At 40.8% G+C, this 19466-nt stretch overlaps 1 protein-coding gene across 21 annotated transcripts in view; it reads right to left on the reverse strand.

The window, feature by feature from the left end:
- ank3b (ankyrin 3b) overlaps window positions 1–19466 on the reverse strand; it is a 179088-nt gene continuing 159622 nt past the window's right edge. For 15 of the 21 annotated variants that reach the window (XM_053511287.1, XM_053511300.1, XM_053511299.1 and 12 more), the window contains 12 exons: window positions 19256–19282; window positions 18503–18584; window positions 9412–9486; window positions 8770–8901; window positions 8393–8536; window positions 6300–6945; window positions 6013–6196; window positions 5666–5752; window positions 2854–2937; window positions 2557–2721; window positions 2136–2214; window positions 1–1404 (listed from right to left, as the gene is read on the reverse strand). In XM_053511287.1, coding sequence (XP_053367262.1) covers window positions 2155–2214; window positions 2557–2721; window positions 2854–2937; window positions 5666–5752; window positions 6013–6196; window positions 6300–6945; window positions 8393–8536; window positions 8770–8901; window positions 9412–9486; window positions 18503–18584; window positions 19256–19282 — 1686 coding nt within the window. In that variant the 3' untranslated portion in view covers window positions 1–1404; window positions 2136–2154. Of the gene's footprint in view, window positions 1405–2135; window positions 2215–2556; window positions 2722–2853; window positions 2938–5665; window positions 5753–6012; window positions 6197–6299; window positions 6946–8392; window positions 8537–8769; window positions 8902–9411; window positions 9487–10120; window positions 17315–18502; window positions 18585–19255; window positions 19283–19466 lie in introns of all 21 variants that reach the window. The other 6 variants (XM_053511301.1, XM_053511288.1, XM_053511290.1 and 3 more) reach the window with 4 other exon arrangements.

The raw sequence follows: 19466 nt of genomic DNA on the forward strand, positions 1-19466 counted from the left end.
TTTTCAGATTTGAACACAATTTATTTTATGCTTAAATAATTAATTCAATCATCCAGTGTATGGTTTGTCATACAGATTTGTTATCAGATCATTCAATGAATACCTGAAGGTGATCTCTCTCTCTCTCTCTCTTTTATGAGTATATTCAACATAAGGAAATATTTCACCAAACCCAAATAAAAAAAAGAAAAAAAAAAAAAGAAAAATGCCCCATATGACCACAGCAGCCTTGGAACCTAGTAATACATTGTTAGAATGGTTACAAATGGTTGGCTTACAGAAAGACTCCTCAGTGCCAGTACACATAAGACCGGTTAAAATTTAACAGCGCGCCAGTTGACGTGACGCGATATCTTAGGCGCCCCAAGCTTGTCCGTGACTGCATAGCATAGGAAACCTTTGACTGCAAGAATTTTGCGTCGGATCCGTCGCGTCCATTCACCTCCTGCGAGTCTGTCGTGGTACAGTGGTGTCATTATAAAACAGTATTAGTGACAAATACCAAGGCTATGAGTGTGCACACAGATAGAACATTTACCACACCTCTGGTTATGTAGATAGGAAACAAATCAAAAATAAGGTGAATCACATGCATCAAAATATTAGTATTCTGAGTAAATCTTTTAACACAACTGCAGCTATGTTTATTTTATCGTTATCGAGACTTGTGGTATGCTTAAAAAAAGTACTTTTTTGAAATCAAGCAAACTTGTTTTTGTGTAAAAAGTTTCTGTTTCTTTGTGTAATTACAAGTACCTATGGAGTAACCCCCCATTTTTTTTTCTTTAGAATTGGAATTAATATCAGCATTCATTTCGTTTCATTTCATTTCATTTCATTTCATTTCACACACATTGCGACTCTCTCTCTCTCTTTTGCCAGTGCATTCACAATTTTGTGAGCTACTTTAGAATTTATACAGTTCTGGTTTATGTACAGGATCCTTAAAAACAACATTATACAGCCCGACACTAGTCCGAGGGGGGGCGGGGGGCTGGGGGAAGAAAAGTAAGGCGAGTGTAGAAGGTGTTTTTAAAAACATGTTCTTCGATTTCTGTCAGTCCACAATGCTCTTTGTACCATCTTTGGTCATGGAAATGCCATTTTTCAGTGCCGTTTCTTATGATTTTTTTTATTTAGTTGTTGGCACTCCTCCAACACAAGGTGCAGAAGAAGCTCCATGCCACCAACGGTCTTGAGCTAATGTGTCATTTCCTGGCACCGATCAGATGCTTTGTGTCATTGACAGAAAGGCGGAAGTTTTCCATGCTCATGCGAAATCATAAAGTCCTCTTCCTAAAAACCATGCGTTTATGTAAAGGCTGCAGACTTGTCCAGATCTCCTGCATTGTGTTTCCAGTGATCCTTTTCCCAGGAAAGCAACGACTAAACAAGTTCAGATCCCTAGAAAAAAAAACACAAAACAGAAAATTCATGTTAGTTTTTACACTCAATTACATGCAGTTTTTATTTCTAAACAATAACCCTTCCTACACTTCCCTTCCCACCATCTACTCAGCATGCTAGTGGAGACAGGGACAAGACAAACTTTCCTGAGACAACATAAGATAACATGCCTTTCATATGACTGGGTTAAATCACATTGTACACAATTTATGGCATGGATGTGCCGCTACTGCTTATACACGAAAGGGCACCTATTAATCAAAATCAATTTTTAGGTGATTTTTAGATGAAGATGGGTCTTCCTGGTGGTACGATGGCCTCCAGGGTCAAGTGTAAGGAAAAGATGCTTGGTGGGTTTCCTCCCATAGTCCAAAGACATGCAGAGTAAGCTTATTGGTATTTCCAAATTGTTGTAGTGTGCGAGTGTGTGTGTGCTTGTGCTCTGCAATGGACTGGCACACATCCAGAGTCCCCGCTGTACAGGATAAGCGGTATAGAGAATGAGTGAGTGAGTTGGGTCTTCCTGATAAGGTAAAAATTCCTGTTTTTATATTTAATGTGACCTCATACTGTATAAGGTCACAAGCTTGTTACTTTAGGGGAGCCTTTTATACCTGTGCTAACTTGGTCAAGAAATAGTAAAACATGGGACCATTGCTGTTGTTGGTCTTTGGTCTATCTTTATTAATACCATTAAATGCTATTAATAACTTTGGTCATTAACATACCATATAGCACACACGACTGTTACGATTGACCCTTTTTCCCTCTTTGTCTCCCTTCTTTCTTCTTGTCTCCCTCTCCGACCTGAAGCAGAGAAAAAGAGATGATCAGAGTCTTTTTCATTCATGGTTTCATCCATTGCTTGGGCCACGAAATCATTCCCCCTGGAGCGCAAGCTGTTCAAAACCTGCACACGACACCAAGCAGATAGCACTAATAAATGCTAACTCTGATGAGTTAAAAGACACTGCAACACTGTGAGCCTTTCTGTAAGTAAATGCTTGTTCTCGTTCTCATTTCTAAATCAGAAGCAGCATTTGTTCACAGAATCCAAGTCTTTGATGTTTCAAACACAACAAGTGAGTCACACGCAAGCGGTTCAAACTCCAGTGGAAGTCAAGCCTGCACACGGCACACTTTCCCAACCTCAAAGTGCTCGCTACGGCACTCAGGGCTCTTAGAGGGTCCCTCTTCTTCTTCTTCCTCTTCAGCAGCCTGCTCGGCCCTAGAGGCCTGTCTGGAGCGCCTGCCTCTTTTCTTCTTGCCTTTCTCATCTTTTCCAGGCACACGGCGCACCACTTTCCGGATGACCTGAGAGAGAGGCTAGAGTCATGCAATACAACGCGCTTCTCACACGCACTTAATTGAAGATGGAAGGATAAATATATACAGATGGATGGAAATGTGACAAATCTCTAACGGTGCTTTGATGTGCAAAGTTACTTTTCGGGTGACAATGTTTCCCTCTTCGTCTGTGAACTGCTCCTCTGTCACTGACTCGCCAGGAATGTTTTTGGCCTGATCCCCCTATAGAGGAAGATGTATAAACGGACTTACTCACGTATTAGTAAGCACAGACGTTCGCATACAGACACGCAGATTTGATCATGCCACAAGCTGTTCCAGGAAGCAGTATGTGATTTGGGGCTTTCAGTGGTAAGTTGCACCACTGGTCGCGTATCATGCAGTTACAGCATGACTAACATTAAGGATTCAGTTTAAAAACAGGCCATGGATAGTGTTGGAAAAACTTACATCTCACAACAACACGCCCAATGAAGCAAAGTAAGGTCACTCACTAAAGGCTTATTGAGACTGGATAAGTTTTACACAAAGAGGTGTTGAAATTTGCATACAACCAGCATTTTTAGTTCTGTCCATCTGGACAAATGCCATTTTTTGGCTTTTAATTAACTTTAGTTTTTTATATACGTATATTTATGCAATATGTATATATTGCAGATGTATAATACTGATGAATAATCGTCTCCCATGCTCAGTCTCAGTGCAGGTGCGTCATCCGTGCGTAAGTATACTGTTTATTATAACATTTTGACCACATGTGTGTGTGTGCGTGCATAAAGCAAAAGCAAATGTCATTACAGAGGTTCCTTATTACTGATTTAGAATCTCCTTCTGTCAGAAAGCAGTGATTCCGTTAGTTTGCGTGCGCATGTGCGCGAGTGTCATTACGGAGGTCCCTTGTAAAAGAAGTTTACCAAAAAAGTTTATTTATTTTTTATTATATTTTGTATGAATTATTTTTTTATGAATATTTTTGGGTTGTAGAACGAATCATCGAAGTTTCCAGTATTTCTTATGGGAAAATTCACTTCTGAAGTTCAGATCTAGATCGCGCACACACTAGGATGATTTAAAAACTTCGCTCATATTCAACACTTATGAGCGCTGTCAGTTCAATGCTACTGTCTTCCCAGTCACTGCTGAGCAGGTGTGAACGTGTTACAGTACATCGGGTACTTTGTAACTGGCACAAATGGATACCCCACTTGTGATTTGCACGGACAAAGAGTATTGTGCAGTGATTCGTTAGACAGATACTTTAAGGAAGGTTCCTTAAAGAGAATCATTACCCAAGACGAAACAGGGCTTGGGACAGTGTGGGCTCAGAAGGCTAAGGCACTTAGTTACTGATCAGAAGATCGGCAGGTTGAGTTTGAGCTAGCTCCATCATGCTAGCTCATGGAGGCTGTATCATGCCTATGTGACAAATAAACTTAGCTAAACTTTACTCATCACTACGAGTCTGAGAGTAAAGCCGACCGAGAAAAATGAAAAAAGTCAAGATATTTGATATATTCTAAGGGGATACGAAAACTTGTTGACAAAGGAGATTATGTTGAAAAATTATATACAGTATTTGTCTTTTCTGGAAGTTATTTGAAATTGATTCTACAGACAAAGTGCAGATCATTTTTGACTCACCCTCTGTGAATATCTTTTTTTTCTGCACACTACAGAAACTGCTGCCTCCCAAACCCAGAAAGCAGAACTATCAGATATAGACTATGTTTAAACCGACTCATTAGAGAAGTGACCCCTCCCCCCAGACTCAGTTTAGATAAGTCCAGCCTATGGACTTATCATTAAATGATCTTATGATCAGGATGTTGTTGTTCTTTTCCAGTGGTAATAATGCTTTCATTGCGAAAAGGCACCCTTTTTACAGAGATTCATCATGAATCTATCAAAATTATTACATTATTAGTCATGCTTGCAAGCAAAGCATCAATTGTATTATCTTGCAGGCTTCTTTTTCTTATATTTACCACATTTAAAGAGGTCTGCAAGCTGGGTCAGAACATACCCCACAAGAGGGTATAAGTTTGTACCCCATGGTGCGCATTAGATGCCCAAATTCTCCCCATTGACATACTATGGTGAAGGTACTCCCCATTTAAACAGGAAGTGCTCACAATTGCATTTTCTGCTGTGGCAACTTTTATTGGAACTTTAAAACTGAACCTAACTGTGGATCCCATAATAACAGAGGATCATTGTGAAGCTGTCAAGCCACGCCCTAGCGACCACTATCGAGCAGCTTAGCAACTGATAATGTCATTATGAAAGACCCGAGTTGTGCCACGGGAAGAATTTTTTTTCAGAAAATGTACCTGTATTTTACATATGTACTAAAGTAAGGTCCACAAACTGATCAGATATATCATTCCATCGGTGCATGATTGAATGGTGATCTGGGGAGTTTGGAGGCCAGGTCTGCAGTCTTTTGCTCTTTGCACCAGCAGTTCTAGGGCTTTTAAATGGGGCTTTTTTTTTTTTAGCTATTTGTGCTGCATTGGCTTTCTGTGGGATCTCACCAGGTGGGCTGACTTTTGGTTCCCGTGGGCATGGGTGAGCCATGATCCTGTAACCAGTTTAGTGGTATATAATTGATAATCATTGTTAATGTGTTAATATTGCACCTGATCGATGTCTATCCTATTTTAACGTTCCATATTTTTTAAAGTGCTATTCAATCAGATGAGCATTGATGCAAATAATAGCTTTGGACAAATAGGACAGAAGAAATTTCAGAAAAGCAAGCAAAGTCAAAGACCTAAAAAAGATGAAGAGAATAAGTATAGGGTACAGTGCTGGTAACCTATGAAGAAAACATCAGAATCTTGAAAAATAATGAAAAGGCGACGAGCGCATCACTCCATGCCCACACGTACATAAATAAGCGCACACACACAAAGGCCACTGCACACTCTGCACTAGGAACACTAAATACCTTCAGAATCACCCTCCGCCGATACACCCTGGTGGTGACTGTGTGTTCCTCATCAGAACTGGACACACTGTCTTTATGTGCTCCTTGCTGAAAGCAGTTTAGTATATTTCGGTTGGCGCAGAGCCCTTACTCATGTGGCTTATTCAAAAAGGACACCTTAATCAAGTAACTGTTCTACCCGCAATAGAAGAACAGCTGGATTATAAAGCAGTAAAATTAACTCCACAAAAACAGCACCATATTATTTTTACATGCATTTGTTTTTTGCTTCTTTTGAGCTCGTTTTCCGAGTTTCTAAAGTGTTCTGGATCTCGTTGTTTAATGTGAATTGAAACCAACACCAGTACCTTGGCTTTTGGCTCTGCCGTCTCCTCCTCCATAGCGCTCGGCCCAGCAGTGGGATCATCCCAGGAGGCCCTATCGATTTTCTCAGTGTCCTTGCTGCCTTTGCCGCCTTGGGCTTGGAGCTCTGCATGTTCCCCGTTCTGTCTTTGAGCTTGCAGAGCAGGGGAAGTGGATGTTGGCTTTTGGCTGAAAAGAGATTAAAAACAGGTCATGATTCTGTCTAGTTGTGTCTGCTCTGCTGATATGTGAGCCTTGTTATTTATTAGGGTGTAATGTTGCCAGGTCTCACCTCTTCTCTTGCTGCATTTGTGTATCAGCTTGAAGAATTGAAGCAGAGATCTCCTGGCTCACGCTGGATGGCCCTTCTTGCAACCCTGCAATCGAAGACATCTCTTTTTCTGCCTGTTCCACTTGTGAGAGAATTCCCTGCCCTCTTTCTTTGGTTATCTCCTTATTCTCTGACCCTTCCTCCACTTTAATACCTTTAACAACAAAGGACTGGAGCTTCTCAAGTGTCCCCTCTTCCTCCTCTTCTTCTTCAAAACCAGACCTGCCACTTTTTCTTGCCCCATAGGCTCCATTGGAAGGAACCTCTTGCTCTTGGGGAGAGCTCTCCATGAACACTTCTGGATGTTTAGTTACCTGGTCACTCTCATGGACTTCTGGGTCATCTTCAGTCGATCCTCCTTCTCGACTATAAGAACCTCTACTTCCTATCGAGGTATCCTCAGCTGCCACAGTAGGGGGAGTTTTACTGGGGAAGAGCACATCCTTGGAGGTGGTCGCCAAAGACAGTTCGTTGGGTCTAATGAGGGTTGTGCTGGGCGAGACTACACTACCGTCCTCGCTAAAGAAATCGTCCTGGCGGAGAGGGGTGGGGGGAACATAGGACAAATCTGTGGGAGTCTGCAGCTCCAGACTGATGTCGTGGTAACCTGAGTAACACAACACAGAGGGACTGATGTGCATGCAACACAACAACTCCAAGATGCCTCTACCAGGTCAACAGATTTTTTTTTTTTTGGCGAGTTTTTCTTTTAACATGCACAATGAATAAATAATAGAATAGTGTTAATGATTGTGAAATGAAAGAATATTACATGGCAAAACAGTTATGATATGCATCAGATCAATAATGTGGCTCTACCATGTAGGAATCATGAGGTTCAGATACATGTGGAGGGAAAAGAAGAAACAACACAGCACCGGAATATCGCAAACAGATAACACAGTTATAACAGGTAAGGAGGCAGAGCATAATGAAAAAGGGAGATTAGGGAAGATCCAGGATGTATTTTAGAAAAGTAAAAGTTCTGAAAATGATATTGCAGAGTTAGTTGTAAATATAAGGACAACGTAACAAGCGAATGACAGTTAGCGATGCTGCGAGTTGAGCTGGAAATGAGTAAGGAGCTGCAGCTAGAGTTAGCGTTATTAGCGCAGTTATGAAACTAGCTAGCGAGAGGAGAGAAGGCAGGAGCAGCTATGCCAAGAGTGCTGCTCAAAGAGTGCAAAAGAGGTGTTGCTGTAGGAGTGGCAAGGTGGCTTTGAAGAGTAGCGGGTCTGGTTTTGCAGAAGACTAGGAGAAGGCACTCTAGCAGGAAGGTTCAGAGACTGAGACGCTAAAGAGTTTTCAAGCTCTACAGGCACCAACAAAGCAGACATTCAACCATGCTATCAGAAGAGCTAGATGAGACGGCAATATGGCTGTTGTTCTTATTGGAAGGAATAGAACACAGCATGTCAAAGCATGCACGTTACATAAAAGCAATGTAGCTATCATTATGTTTTCATGTATCTAGTGTAAGTATGTGATCAATAGTGGTACAAGCAAAAATGTTGCATCTACAGTAGGTTTTTTTCTTTTCTTTTTAGGAATACAGTATATGCATATAAATGTAATGTTTATGTTAATGTTGAGCATGGACCAAATGTTAATCCCATCACATAACAGCAAATTATAAAGCGGGCATGAAATGGTACAAAATTCAAACAAATTATAAACCCAGTTGGTCATTTAGTAACTTTAAAAGCCAAAAATTCATGTTTTTTTCCTATCACTAAGATGGGATTAAGTTTTAATGTTTATAATAGCATGCATTATATCAATCCATACAGTTAAACACAATCATATCGCACTGCCCGAAGCTGGTTAGTCACACCAGCTTGAGTAAGGAGCAGCATTAAAAATAGTTGCAGAATAAAATACTGATCGGTTTAAACGTGAATTGAGTATAGTTGAGATTGGAATTTCGAAATAGAATTTAGATCAGTAAGTGTTTAGCCTTTATTATTATTTTTTTCTTCTTTTGCAAAGATTATAGAAAGAAATAAAAGGAGAAACAGCTAAAGAGAGTTCAGCTAGATGGGGCTAAACTTTACCATCAGCCTGATCCCGGAAAACTGCGTTATCATCTGCAAAACACCTTGTGCCTGAAATGTTACCATAATCAAATATTGGCCCTTCCAGCAATGTCACAATATCCATCCGATTGATCTTTGTCAGTGCTGCGGTTAAGGCATCCGCTAAAAGGAGAGAAAAGAATACATTTAGTTATACACAGAGTGCATTTTTTTTTTCAAACATTTACAGTCAGTAAAAGTTACTTGGTGATGAAGAATAACAAAGGAAAGGAAAATATGCCTAAATGTACTGTAGCTTACTGTGCATGTGTGGTATATCTGTGAACTTATAAGAGATATGATGTACTGTATGCAACATACCCTGTTGTTCAGGAGAAAATCATACAGGAACTTACTTGTAGCATTTTTACCATCTCTGCTGACCCATTTCTTTAACAGCATGAAACTCTGGGCTGTCAGCGAGTTGGGGTTTTCCACACGGATGTGATTTATCTCATCAACCGAGAAATCCATTTCCCTGGCCAGCTCTGCAACACATTCAAAACACATTCGCAGTCTGTCTTTCTTACGAATGTTTGGGTATCTACATAATACTACAGTGCAGATGGCTTAGGAGAATGCAGGCGGTACTGCCTGGTACTGATCGATCCCAATGACCATTCTAAGTTTTTCATATTTCAATGAGCCAGACTATCTTGTATATTTTTAATGTAGTTTTGAGGGATAGTTTTCCAGGCTTTTAAGTCTCATTTTCAGTCCAGTCCAGTCCCTGTACCTGTTTTTTTTTTTTGCTAAGCCACACAGTCCTCTCTAAGTCATTCAGGCATAAATAAATCCATCTAATTTAGGGCATGAACCAGTTAGAAACTGATGCAGACGATGACAGATGATCAGGCTGGCGATTTGTATACCGATCATATTGTAGGTCAGAAAATAACAGTAAAACTCTCACTTTTTAAAATAAAGGTAAAACTTTTACCTTTTTTAAAAGTAAAACCTTTTTCATATTTTCACCTTAGTAGAATATTTTTTCTTACCAGTCCAGCTAAGGCCGAGATGATCCGCCACTATAGCCATTCGCAGATCTGTCCTTTCGCAAGGACTTTGAGGGCCTATAGTAAAAAATAAATTAATTTCAAAGAATTGCAAACAAGAAAACAAAATTAACAAATAGAATTTAACATAATTAAAATGAGAAAACTGGTATAACCTTTTCCACCCTAAATTAATTACTATTTGTATATGTAGAGGGGGAAAAAAAAAGAGAACAAATGTTTGCATGTTTTAAGGCATCTGGTTAATAATTTGTCAGTGGTGTTAGGGAGTAAGTTTGCAAAGAATAATTTGCTACTAATCTATAATACCTCTTGTAGTCAAAACAAAACAAAACAAAACAAAAAACCTTACTGGATACATGACGATGAACAAGACTCACAGATGAACGATGCACAATTGTTTCAAATGCTTCTAAAGCTTCTAAAGACCAAAAGTCAAATATTTCATACAAGCTACTGCAAACTGCTTAGAACTCTGCAGAGGTGACGGTCAGTCCAGCGCCCCTTCGATATAAGCATGCTACAGTAATGCTCACTACATCATATAGAGTGAAATCAAAGTAGGAGACACAAGTACACAAAGAGAGAAAGATGAAAGTATGATAGGAAGGACATCTACATTTATATCACGCCACAAGCAATCACAATGGTTCATGCAACTAAGATCATACAAGTGGAAAATTTTACAAACTAGGCTCGATTTCCACGCCGGGGGCCACTTGAGACCCAGCACCCTGACTGCCTTCACTTCCACCCGTCCTCTTACTCCTCCTCCTCCTCTTCCTGTCTCTGCCGGCCTGCTCAACCTCTGCTCTCACGTCTCTAGCAGACCTGGATGTAGTGGAGGGTTGGGATGCTTCTGACAAAGAGGTGTTCCTGGATGTGCTCCTTTCTTCATCCTTATCATCTCCCTGCATCTTTTTGTCTTCATCGGCATGGCAGTCCACAAGCTTTACTGTTTCACTAGCCTTCGAGTTAGCGATTTTGCCGACGGCCTGCACCTGTTTCTGGCTTGTCTTACTGTTTGATGTACTTGGTGAGTCTGTCTTAGATGTACTTTTAGCTACTATCACCCGAGTCCTTCTTTTCTCTTTCACTAATGTGTTTGTTCTACACTTTGGACTACTTTTTTCTGACAAGGAAGAACTTAGAGGATATTTTTTAACCTTCAACACTGGGATGCGAGATGTAGGCTTCAGAATCGGGAATGGATCTAGTCTTTTGCTGGGAACTGCTTTGATCTCTTTGTTTGATAGCTGTGGACCTATACCTGCACTGCTATAGCTTTTCTTTGAACGGGGTTCCAGTATCGGCAGCCTAGACTTTAATGACTTTCTTTTAACATCCCTGCATTGTGGAATTAATGTTTCTTTGTTCACAACACCTTGTTCGTGGCATTCTAGAATTATTTTTGCCTTGTTCATATCACAGCTCTCTTTCCTGACTAGATCTAAGTCTGTTTTGAGTAAATCCTCAGGAATATGCTTAACATAACTGGACACTGGGTGTTTGTGTTGATCCTGTTCTATAGTGCTGAATTGTATGTAATTATTTGCAACACTGGAGGCCTGTAAATTATTATTGTTATTGCAGTTCTGTGTCTGAATACAATTCTGCTCTGTCTTCGATAAATCTGTTTTTTGATTGTTTGGGCTGTCTGTACCCTTTTCTGCTTTGAAGCCTTCTGAAGCTGATGATGCATTAAGTGTAAAACTGTCCCAGTCCATACACACCAAATCTTTATTCTCACCAGAGGTGTCTTTGACTCCTATCTTAAAAGAGGAACACAAATTAGAACTGACTTCTGAATATGAGGGTGGCTCCATAATGTTGTCATGAGATGGGGTGTCCGAGCGATCAGCGCAAATCTGAATGATATTGTATGATATTACTGAGCTGTTCTCCATCTTAACCTGTGCATGCTCTACTTGCTGTGGTTGTGATGTGACTACACTTGGATTTGTGACCCCTTCCCTTTTAATCCCAGGTCTCCGTCCATATAAATGCTCACCAATCTGGAAAAACTGCAGCCTCTCTTCAACAAAATCCCGTTTGCTCATGTCAATTGCACCACTGCGGGTCATCTCAAACATCTTCCCTTCATGGAAGGGGAACGGGTTAGGTTCACTAGTCGGTGTGCTTTCATCGGTTGGAGTTCTTGCAGGAGTCGTGTCAGGGGTAGTCGCTTGAGACTTCTCGTCTATAGCTAGCCCGAAAGGCTTGGGTTCATCATCCTTAATTCTAGCATCGACAACTTCATCATCTCCTCCTTTACTTGACCAAGGATCAAAGTCCAAGCCTTTAGTCGCAACAGTTTTAAATGGCGTATTAAACTCTTCCTCGAGCTTGTAGCTAAAGTAAGTGTCAGGTAGTCCTTCTTCCTTTGCTTGCTTTTTGTCATTTTCCCTGTCTTTTCCATTTTCAGCTTTTTTAACAGAAGGATCGCTCTTATTTTTCACCTTTTTGTACTCCTCAGTTGGTGATTCCTCTTCAATCACCTCTAGTTTACTTTGGCTGAAAGAACGATCACTCGGCCTAAGCATGCTTTCCGTAGCCCAAATGTCTTTTCTGTTATCGCTGGAAAGTCCAAATGGTTTTAGGTCATTTTCATGAAGGCCATCGTCCTCATCCTGGAAGTCATATCCGTCCAGAGAGTCAATCTCTGTGGCATCAGTGTCATGAGAGAACTCGGCTGTTGTTGCTATTGAGCAGTCTGTAATGGACTGATCATTGCCATTTTGTTCATAGTCATTATCCTCTGCCTTGCCGTTACCGTTTATGCCTGGTTCTTTATGATTGCCATTTCTGTCATTCTTTTTGGGTTTGGATTCCTTCTCCTGGTCCTTCTCATCAATTTTAAAGGTATATTTCTTTACAGCAATAGGTTGAAACACTGATTCATCTTCACTTGAGTCACTTTCATTAGCTCCTGGGGGCACAGGGGATGGAGGCTGGACTCTAATTATGGGCTCAGCAAGTAGATGCTTATCATGCTCCTCCTGGAGGTTGACCTCCATCATCTCAGTGTCCATCTCTAAGGAAGGAGTGGACCCTTTCTTCTCTGTTTGTGATGAATCAGAGTCCAAGGGAGGGGGAGGAGGAAACTCTATGTAGGCAACTCGTTTGTCTTTACTTGTCTGTCCATTATCCTGACTCCTGGTGGCCGGCCTGGTGTCTATGAGCTTTTCTGGTGCAGGTCCTTTAAATGCTTTGCCTTGCTCTGAATCCTCAGATTCCTCAGAGACTTCAGCTATTGGACTAGCATTGCCTGGTATGAATGCCATAAAACATTCAGGGGTTCTCGAGGTGAGTTCGTAACTGACTTCCTCAGAACTAGGTGTTTCTGGGGTCATGGGACTTTTGCCAGAGCTATCGAGAAAAGATATCTGTTCTAATGTGTCATCGTCTGGGCTGCCCTGAGGAGATGTCGGCTGTCTCTGTTTAACTGTGTAAATTGTTCGGCTCTCCGAACCGACTAATTTCTTGACAGATCCATTTGCCCCTGCCGCTAATTCTTTGTCACCTTGTTTTCCTACTTGTACACTTACATAAACTGGTAATGTTTTCAGTCCTTTGAAACTTTCTCTGGTGGTGACCGTGGTAACCTTTTCCACTGCACTAGTGTCATTTGCATCTCTGAAGCCACCACCCTCTACAGATGCTTGGATCGTCTTTGTTACAGCCTCTTCCCTAGCCAGTTCCGAGCGACCCTGTACTCTAGTTTTAGCTAAGGTAGGTATATGTGACGAACTCTTTTCCAGTTGTTTAACAACTGTATCTTGTTTTGTTTTCTTTGCTTGATCGACATCAGAGAGACCAGATGACATTCTCACAGGAATTTGTGATTCTGTGATCTTTTTTTTAAGAGTCTTCATTTGTGATTCGTCACTTTCTATGTAATTCTTTTTTGAGGACAAATCTGACTTTATCTCCCTTACAAGTAACCCGTTTTTAAAATGTTGCCCCTTAAGGTCAACATTGATTGTGCTCTGCTTATCAATACCACTAGCTTCTTTTAAGGAGGTACGGATTTGTTCCTTACTACTTTCACTAGTCCTGATTTTATTGATGTCGATGGTTTTTTCGAATGCAACATCTTTTTCAAACTGAGGCTTGCTGAAAACAGTGTCAGGTGTTTCTGACAAACATGATGTAATGCCAGCTTTATTAATGGATGAACTTTGCCCAGAGGTCACTTTACTTTTATCACTCTCTGCGCTTTTGTTCAGAGGCTTTGTTTCCTCTGTGGAATCTACTTTTGACGCCTTTGAGCCAGCGAAAAATTGATAGACGGGTAACTTACTTTCCTGAAGTTTTTTCACAGGTGGTTTTGGTTGTGCACTTGGCATACTTTTTTCTTGATTTTGGATTTCTGTTTCGAATTTTAGCCTAACGGAGCTTACTCTGGAAGTCTTAACTTGAACTGGGGAAGAAATATCACCTGACTTTGACTGCCAGGCACCGCTTTCCTGTTTTTCTTTGTCCTCACTTAAGCGTGACTGCACGTGTCTCTCTGGGCTGCTTGGCAAACTAGTGCTTTTTCTTTCATTCATGCTACCAAATAATTTCTGTTTCCCCTTATCCCATTCGTCTGAGCTCAGTTCGGGTTTCTGCTTTGTTTTCTGAGGACTACTGCAAACTGAGCTTGGGCCTGAGCGTGTCTCCCTGAAGTCTCTCATGGGAGGCCTTTTTTCAGGGGATTGAAGCTCATCGTTTAGCTTTTCTGTTTTGTCTCTAAAAAACTGCGAAACTTCACTTAGTTTTTCTTCTGCCTCTTTAACCGTCTGGTCAACACGATCTTCATAAATAAGATTCTCTCTATTTCTGTCTTGCCTGTCTTGGGTGAAGCGCATCCTGACTGTATGTTTGGGGCTGCCGGGTTCTGTTGTGTAGTGCAACACTGTCAGTTTATCATACTGGTCTTTATGGAAAAATTTGTCTGAAGCGTCTCTAGCTGACTTGAAAATCGATTCTTTTTTTGGGCCATAAAGTCCTTCTGCTCCTATATCGGGAGTGATGCCATTTCCCTGGTTAATAGCTGAATCCTCGGTATCAGACTGTGATGTGTCTAATTTTTCAGAAAGAAGCATTTTCTCAGCAAATCTATAAGACTCTCCCCTCAGCTCGGACAATTCGTCGTCATGATATTCAATGGACTGCTGGCTTAGAAGTTTAAAAGCTTTGTACGAGTCATCGGCAATGAGCTGAGCAGAACTAGGTCGACTCTCCTCTTCTTGAGAAGCAGGTGTATTTACTCTAGAGGTTTCTAAGAAAGAGGGCAATGATTCCTCAGCTGCAAAAATTTCCTCTTCCTGCAGAGCCCCCAAATCACCCTCGACTCTGTTAGAAAGTTCCTTCAGACCACAGCTGCCTTTGTATACATACTCAGGATGTTTCTTTGTCTCTCTGATTATTACCTCTGTTGGGTCTGTTGTGTTGCCCTTTTCTATATGAACCTCAATTATTCTTTCAACTTTGGGTTTTGCGTCTTTGTCAAAGAACCGTGGTGTTAATTCATCTCCTTTGATGGAATCCTTACTAGCCTTGTGTTCAAATAGCCCAGCCAGTTCTTTGGAGGGGTCTCTCCCTGACTGGAACGCTTTCATTATGTCTCGAACTGACATGGTTTCTTCAATTCTGTCAGAGCCTGTCTCTTTTAACTGGGGTTTATGGTAGACCATTCTAGTCGTAGTAGTTATATGAGTTTCCTCTTTCAGACACATGCTTTTGCTCATCATAGAATCGTCTTCAGAACTGACTTTCATCTGGAATGCCTTCACTTTGTCTTTAATAGAGCCAGCAGCTGACTCAGGTTCAATGCAAGCAGGTGACTGTAATGCGGCAGCTTCTTCCATTAAGGGCTCACAGGTTTCCTCAGGATGTTCATAGCTTCTGATGACATGAACAACCTCTGTTCTGGTTTCTGTTATGACTGGGGGAATCGGAACATCTGAAAAAAGAGGTTTGGGTCCTGTGCTTTCTGCACTTTGAGGAGCCGAAGGAGTCTTTTCGCTTCGGGTTTCAAAACCACTGTCTGAGAGTGGGCTTTTATCCTGATCGTGGGAAAAGTCATCAGGGGATTCCAAAATTGCATCTGTGCCACTGTATGAATCAGTTAATTTGCACAAATCTTTCTCGGAAGGAGATGTACGCATGCCTTGAGGTGGCATTTTGAGTTTATGCTCAGATTTGAAGGTACGTTTCTGTTTTTCCTCCCCCTCTTTCATTTCATTGTATTTGCTCTTTTCACCAGCAATTTTTGAAAGCGAACTAGCACCAATGTCATTCATTAAATAGTCAACCACCTTGGCTAAATTCAGGTCTTTGTCTTGCACTGACTGTGGTCTAACTGGAAGGGTAGATTCAAATGCTGGGTGAGATTTCAGAACACTCTCTTGAGCCTCCTCTATTTCATCTTTTGAAAATTCTTCCCACTCGTCCTCAGATGCTTTATCCTTAATGCAGACTTTAGTCTCACCCAGTACATCCTTAGAGAGGATTTCACTAACTTTCACAAGATCTTCTTTAACTTTCTCAACTAAACTGTAAGGTTCCTCATCATCTATTTTAGATTCCCTAGTAGCCTGGGACTGGTATGTCTTCGATACGTTAGAGGCATCAGTTTGCAAAATGGCAGTCATTTTTATAAGACCCTCTTTCATGTCTGCAACATCCCGCAAAATGTCTTGATTTGACATTGGCGCGGAAGTGGGTGATTTAAATGCTGCTGAAGGGATAAAGAGTTGTGGTTTTGAGGGCTTGGATCTGGGAGGAAATGATGATGTCGGAGCGGCTGTCTGAGGTGCGGTTGATACTGTGTCCGATATCTTCCTTTCCTGGGGCTCAGGGAGAACATTTACCAGAGAGAAAACTGGTACAGTCATACCACTAGTTGATAATGGTGTACTAGATGGACCAGGGGATCTATAGGAACCATACACTGAATTCGACACGTTTGATCTCAGAGGACATGACATGGATTTAACTGTGTCATAGCTTGATGTAGAATAACCAATTAAAGTTTTTTCAGCTTCACAAAAAGCTGCACTAACACTGGAGGCAGCTGCTTGTGTTGTAGCTTGTATCCTCTCCTGCAAACTGCTAGTTCCTTCTGAGAGTAGACGGGGCGATATGGGAGAATAAGAGGGGTATTTGACTGGTGACACAGATCCATTAAGAAGGACTGTTTCAGCAGATGCAATAGTAGGTCCAGCTGGTGAAGCCAGCGATGAGAGAATCGTCCCGTTAGGGACTGGACCTCGATCTGGGGATGTTTTCATAGAAGACAGACTTGTTAAGGTTTTAAATGTCGGTGTTGCTGCAGTAGTTGCGGAAGTAAGGGATGATGATCGCAGTGACAAACCTGAAGTATAAAAATTTGACTTGGGAGATTCAGGGGGGGTCATTGTGGTGTATGTTCTATCAAGTATAGAACCAGACGCTGGTACAGAGATAGGTCTCGAAGACAAAGAAGCAGCAAGTCCCTTGATTGATACAGGATCTGTGCCGGTTTTAAAAGATGAAGACATGAGACCACTAGAAACTGGAGAAGGGTACTGGCCTTGCTGAACAACAGTTTTTATAGGTGAAGAGATAGATCTGTATGTTCTAATGGGTGATGCTATGTCACTAACAGACTTTACAGGAGATGCATTTGTGGTTCCCAGGGTGGACTTGAGTGGAGAGGCTGAGGTTATTGACCAGACTGACTTTAATGGCGAAGCAGATGGCGTGTTGGAAGGTGAGCTGGAGAGGGAACCCAGTCCACATTTTGTTTGCCCAGGGATGGTAACAGGAGCAGTCGACCATGCCTGGTAAGATCTTGTTGAAAAGACAGGTTTGTGAGGGTAACCAGCAGGCAGTGTTCTTGTTGTACTTCGCTCAACTGTTTCTTTAAACAGACAAATTAAAATCCAACATAAAATCAACAAAAATGGTTGAAGAAACAGAAAGACCAGAGGGAAAAATTGGTCAGTGGTGCTTGTATCATAAGAGAAAGAAGAACAATGCTTTCATGGTGGTAGAAATGAGTTGTATGATGAAGAGCCAAAAAGCAAAAAAAACAAAAAAAACAACAAACAACAAAATAACCCAAGATTGAATGTGATCCATGGTCCACAAATGGCATACAAAATATAACTTAAGTCCAACAAAGGAGATGACTTTGACAAGACTCTCCCTCCCGACAAAAAACAACAACAACAACAACAACAACAGAAAGCACAGTGCAACAGAATGACCAAGACAATAAAACAAACTGCAAAATGGCAAGACAAATGCAGAGAACCCAAAGGAAAACAATTTCTCTTTTGACTTTAGATGTGCTACATTCCCCTGTTGCTGGCTACCTTGATTTTACCAAAGTGCCTTTTATCTGTTTGGAAAAACCAGTTTCATTCCAAATTCGGGTATTCTGACAAACCATGAAGAGATTTATAACTAAACAAAAATATGCTATCCTGTTTTCTGTGCTTTAGCAAATTGTACAGTTGCAAAAAGCAGGCTAAGTCAGTAAGTCTTAAGTCCATAATAACTCATCATGCAGGACTGAGAAGTCTTGGTGACAGGCAATTCAGTGCAAACTGTGAAAGCATCTGAGAGACAGTCTGTTCGTGACTCTCCATGCATTTCTTTTGGAAAAAAAAAAGAAATGAAAACTCTGCACAATCACAAAGCCAAAAGGAGCAACACTAGTTGTGGGAGGGGATGAAAAGGGACGAGGAGGACAATGACTTAACATGTCAAGTAAAGAAAAATCGGTATGGATATTAAATGGGTAGTTCCATTGTTTTCTTGCTAATGAGCAAAGATAACAGTGACAATAAATAAACAATATCTTTCAAAGTGAGCAGGCACAGCACAGCAACTTAAATATCATAATAACCCATGCAAAAAGAAACTGTATAGAACAAGCATGAGGACTTTGTTATGCATGGCAAGAATGTGCAGATATAAACATTTGCATTTTTCAATTGGTAAATAGTCTATACTGGTCACATGTTAGGTTTGATGTTAATGTTACACACTACTACATGTTACTCTCCCAAGAATGTTAATGAAATATCACACTCACTCAATCCAGGCTCAGTCAGATAGCTGTACCGCTTACGTAAGGCTAGAGATGCAAAGGTATGACGTCGTTCTGGCTTTTCAGTCTGCAACAACAATAACAAAAATGTCCTATAAATTCCCCCCCTTATTAGCCCTGAATGTCAAGCTCCAATATGTTATTAAGTTGAGTTTGTGACCTGACCTTAGATATACACTTAAGTCTGACTGTGCCATTAAATAATAATATCCCTTTATACATAACTTCAGCTAAACTATGAAAAACAAAGCTTTTACTACTATATGGGGCAACTGGTGCTGGTGCTATTCTATAACATACTGCTACTGGTATAATGATGTAACCCATACACTTTCTAATTAATTGTGCTGTGATAATATTACCTAAAATGTTGTTTTTTTTTAATTATATATATGAAACAATATTTTTTATTCCCCATAAACATGTTATATAGTTTCCATCTAAAACCGAGGAAACAATCTTAAACCGTTCAACTAAGCCATAGATTACTTTTAAAGCAATGTGACAGAGTACAAGGATGAATAAATAAAAATGATGGCAATCTTGTGCCAGTGATATGAAATATATGTGATTTTACAGTGTATGGAGTTAAGCCAATGCAAATTTACCAAATCATACAATAAAGCCCCATGACAGGCAGTAGCTGCACAATGTGTGGTTTCACATAGCAAATACCTAGAAACTAAAGCAAATGAATCACCAGCACACCACATGGAACTGAGGGGACAGGACTATTACCTCATCATCAGGATCTGAGTCCATATCCTTTTGGTTCCCAAGATGCATTGCAGAAACGGGGAATAACGCAATGGAGAGCAAGGGGTAAGAAACATCAGGATGTGAAAAGGGCGATTGTGAGCACACAGAAAAAAGAGCCACCGCAAAGCCATAGCAAAGAAACAGAAACGAAGAACAAAGGTGAACTTAAAAGTTACAGGAAGCAACCACA

Source organism: Clarias gariepinus, chromosome 14 (genome assembly GCF_024256425.1).
Source record: "Clarias gariepinus isolate MV-2021 ecotype Netherlands chromosome 14, CGAR_prim_01v2, whole genome shotgun sequence".
In the NCBI taxonomy this organism is placed as follows: domain Eukaryota; kingdom Metazoa; phylum Chordata; class Actinopteri; order Siluriformes; family Clariidae; genus Clarias; species Clarias gariepinus.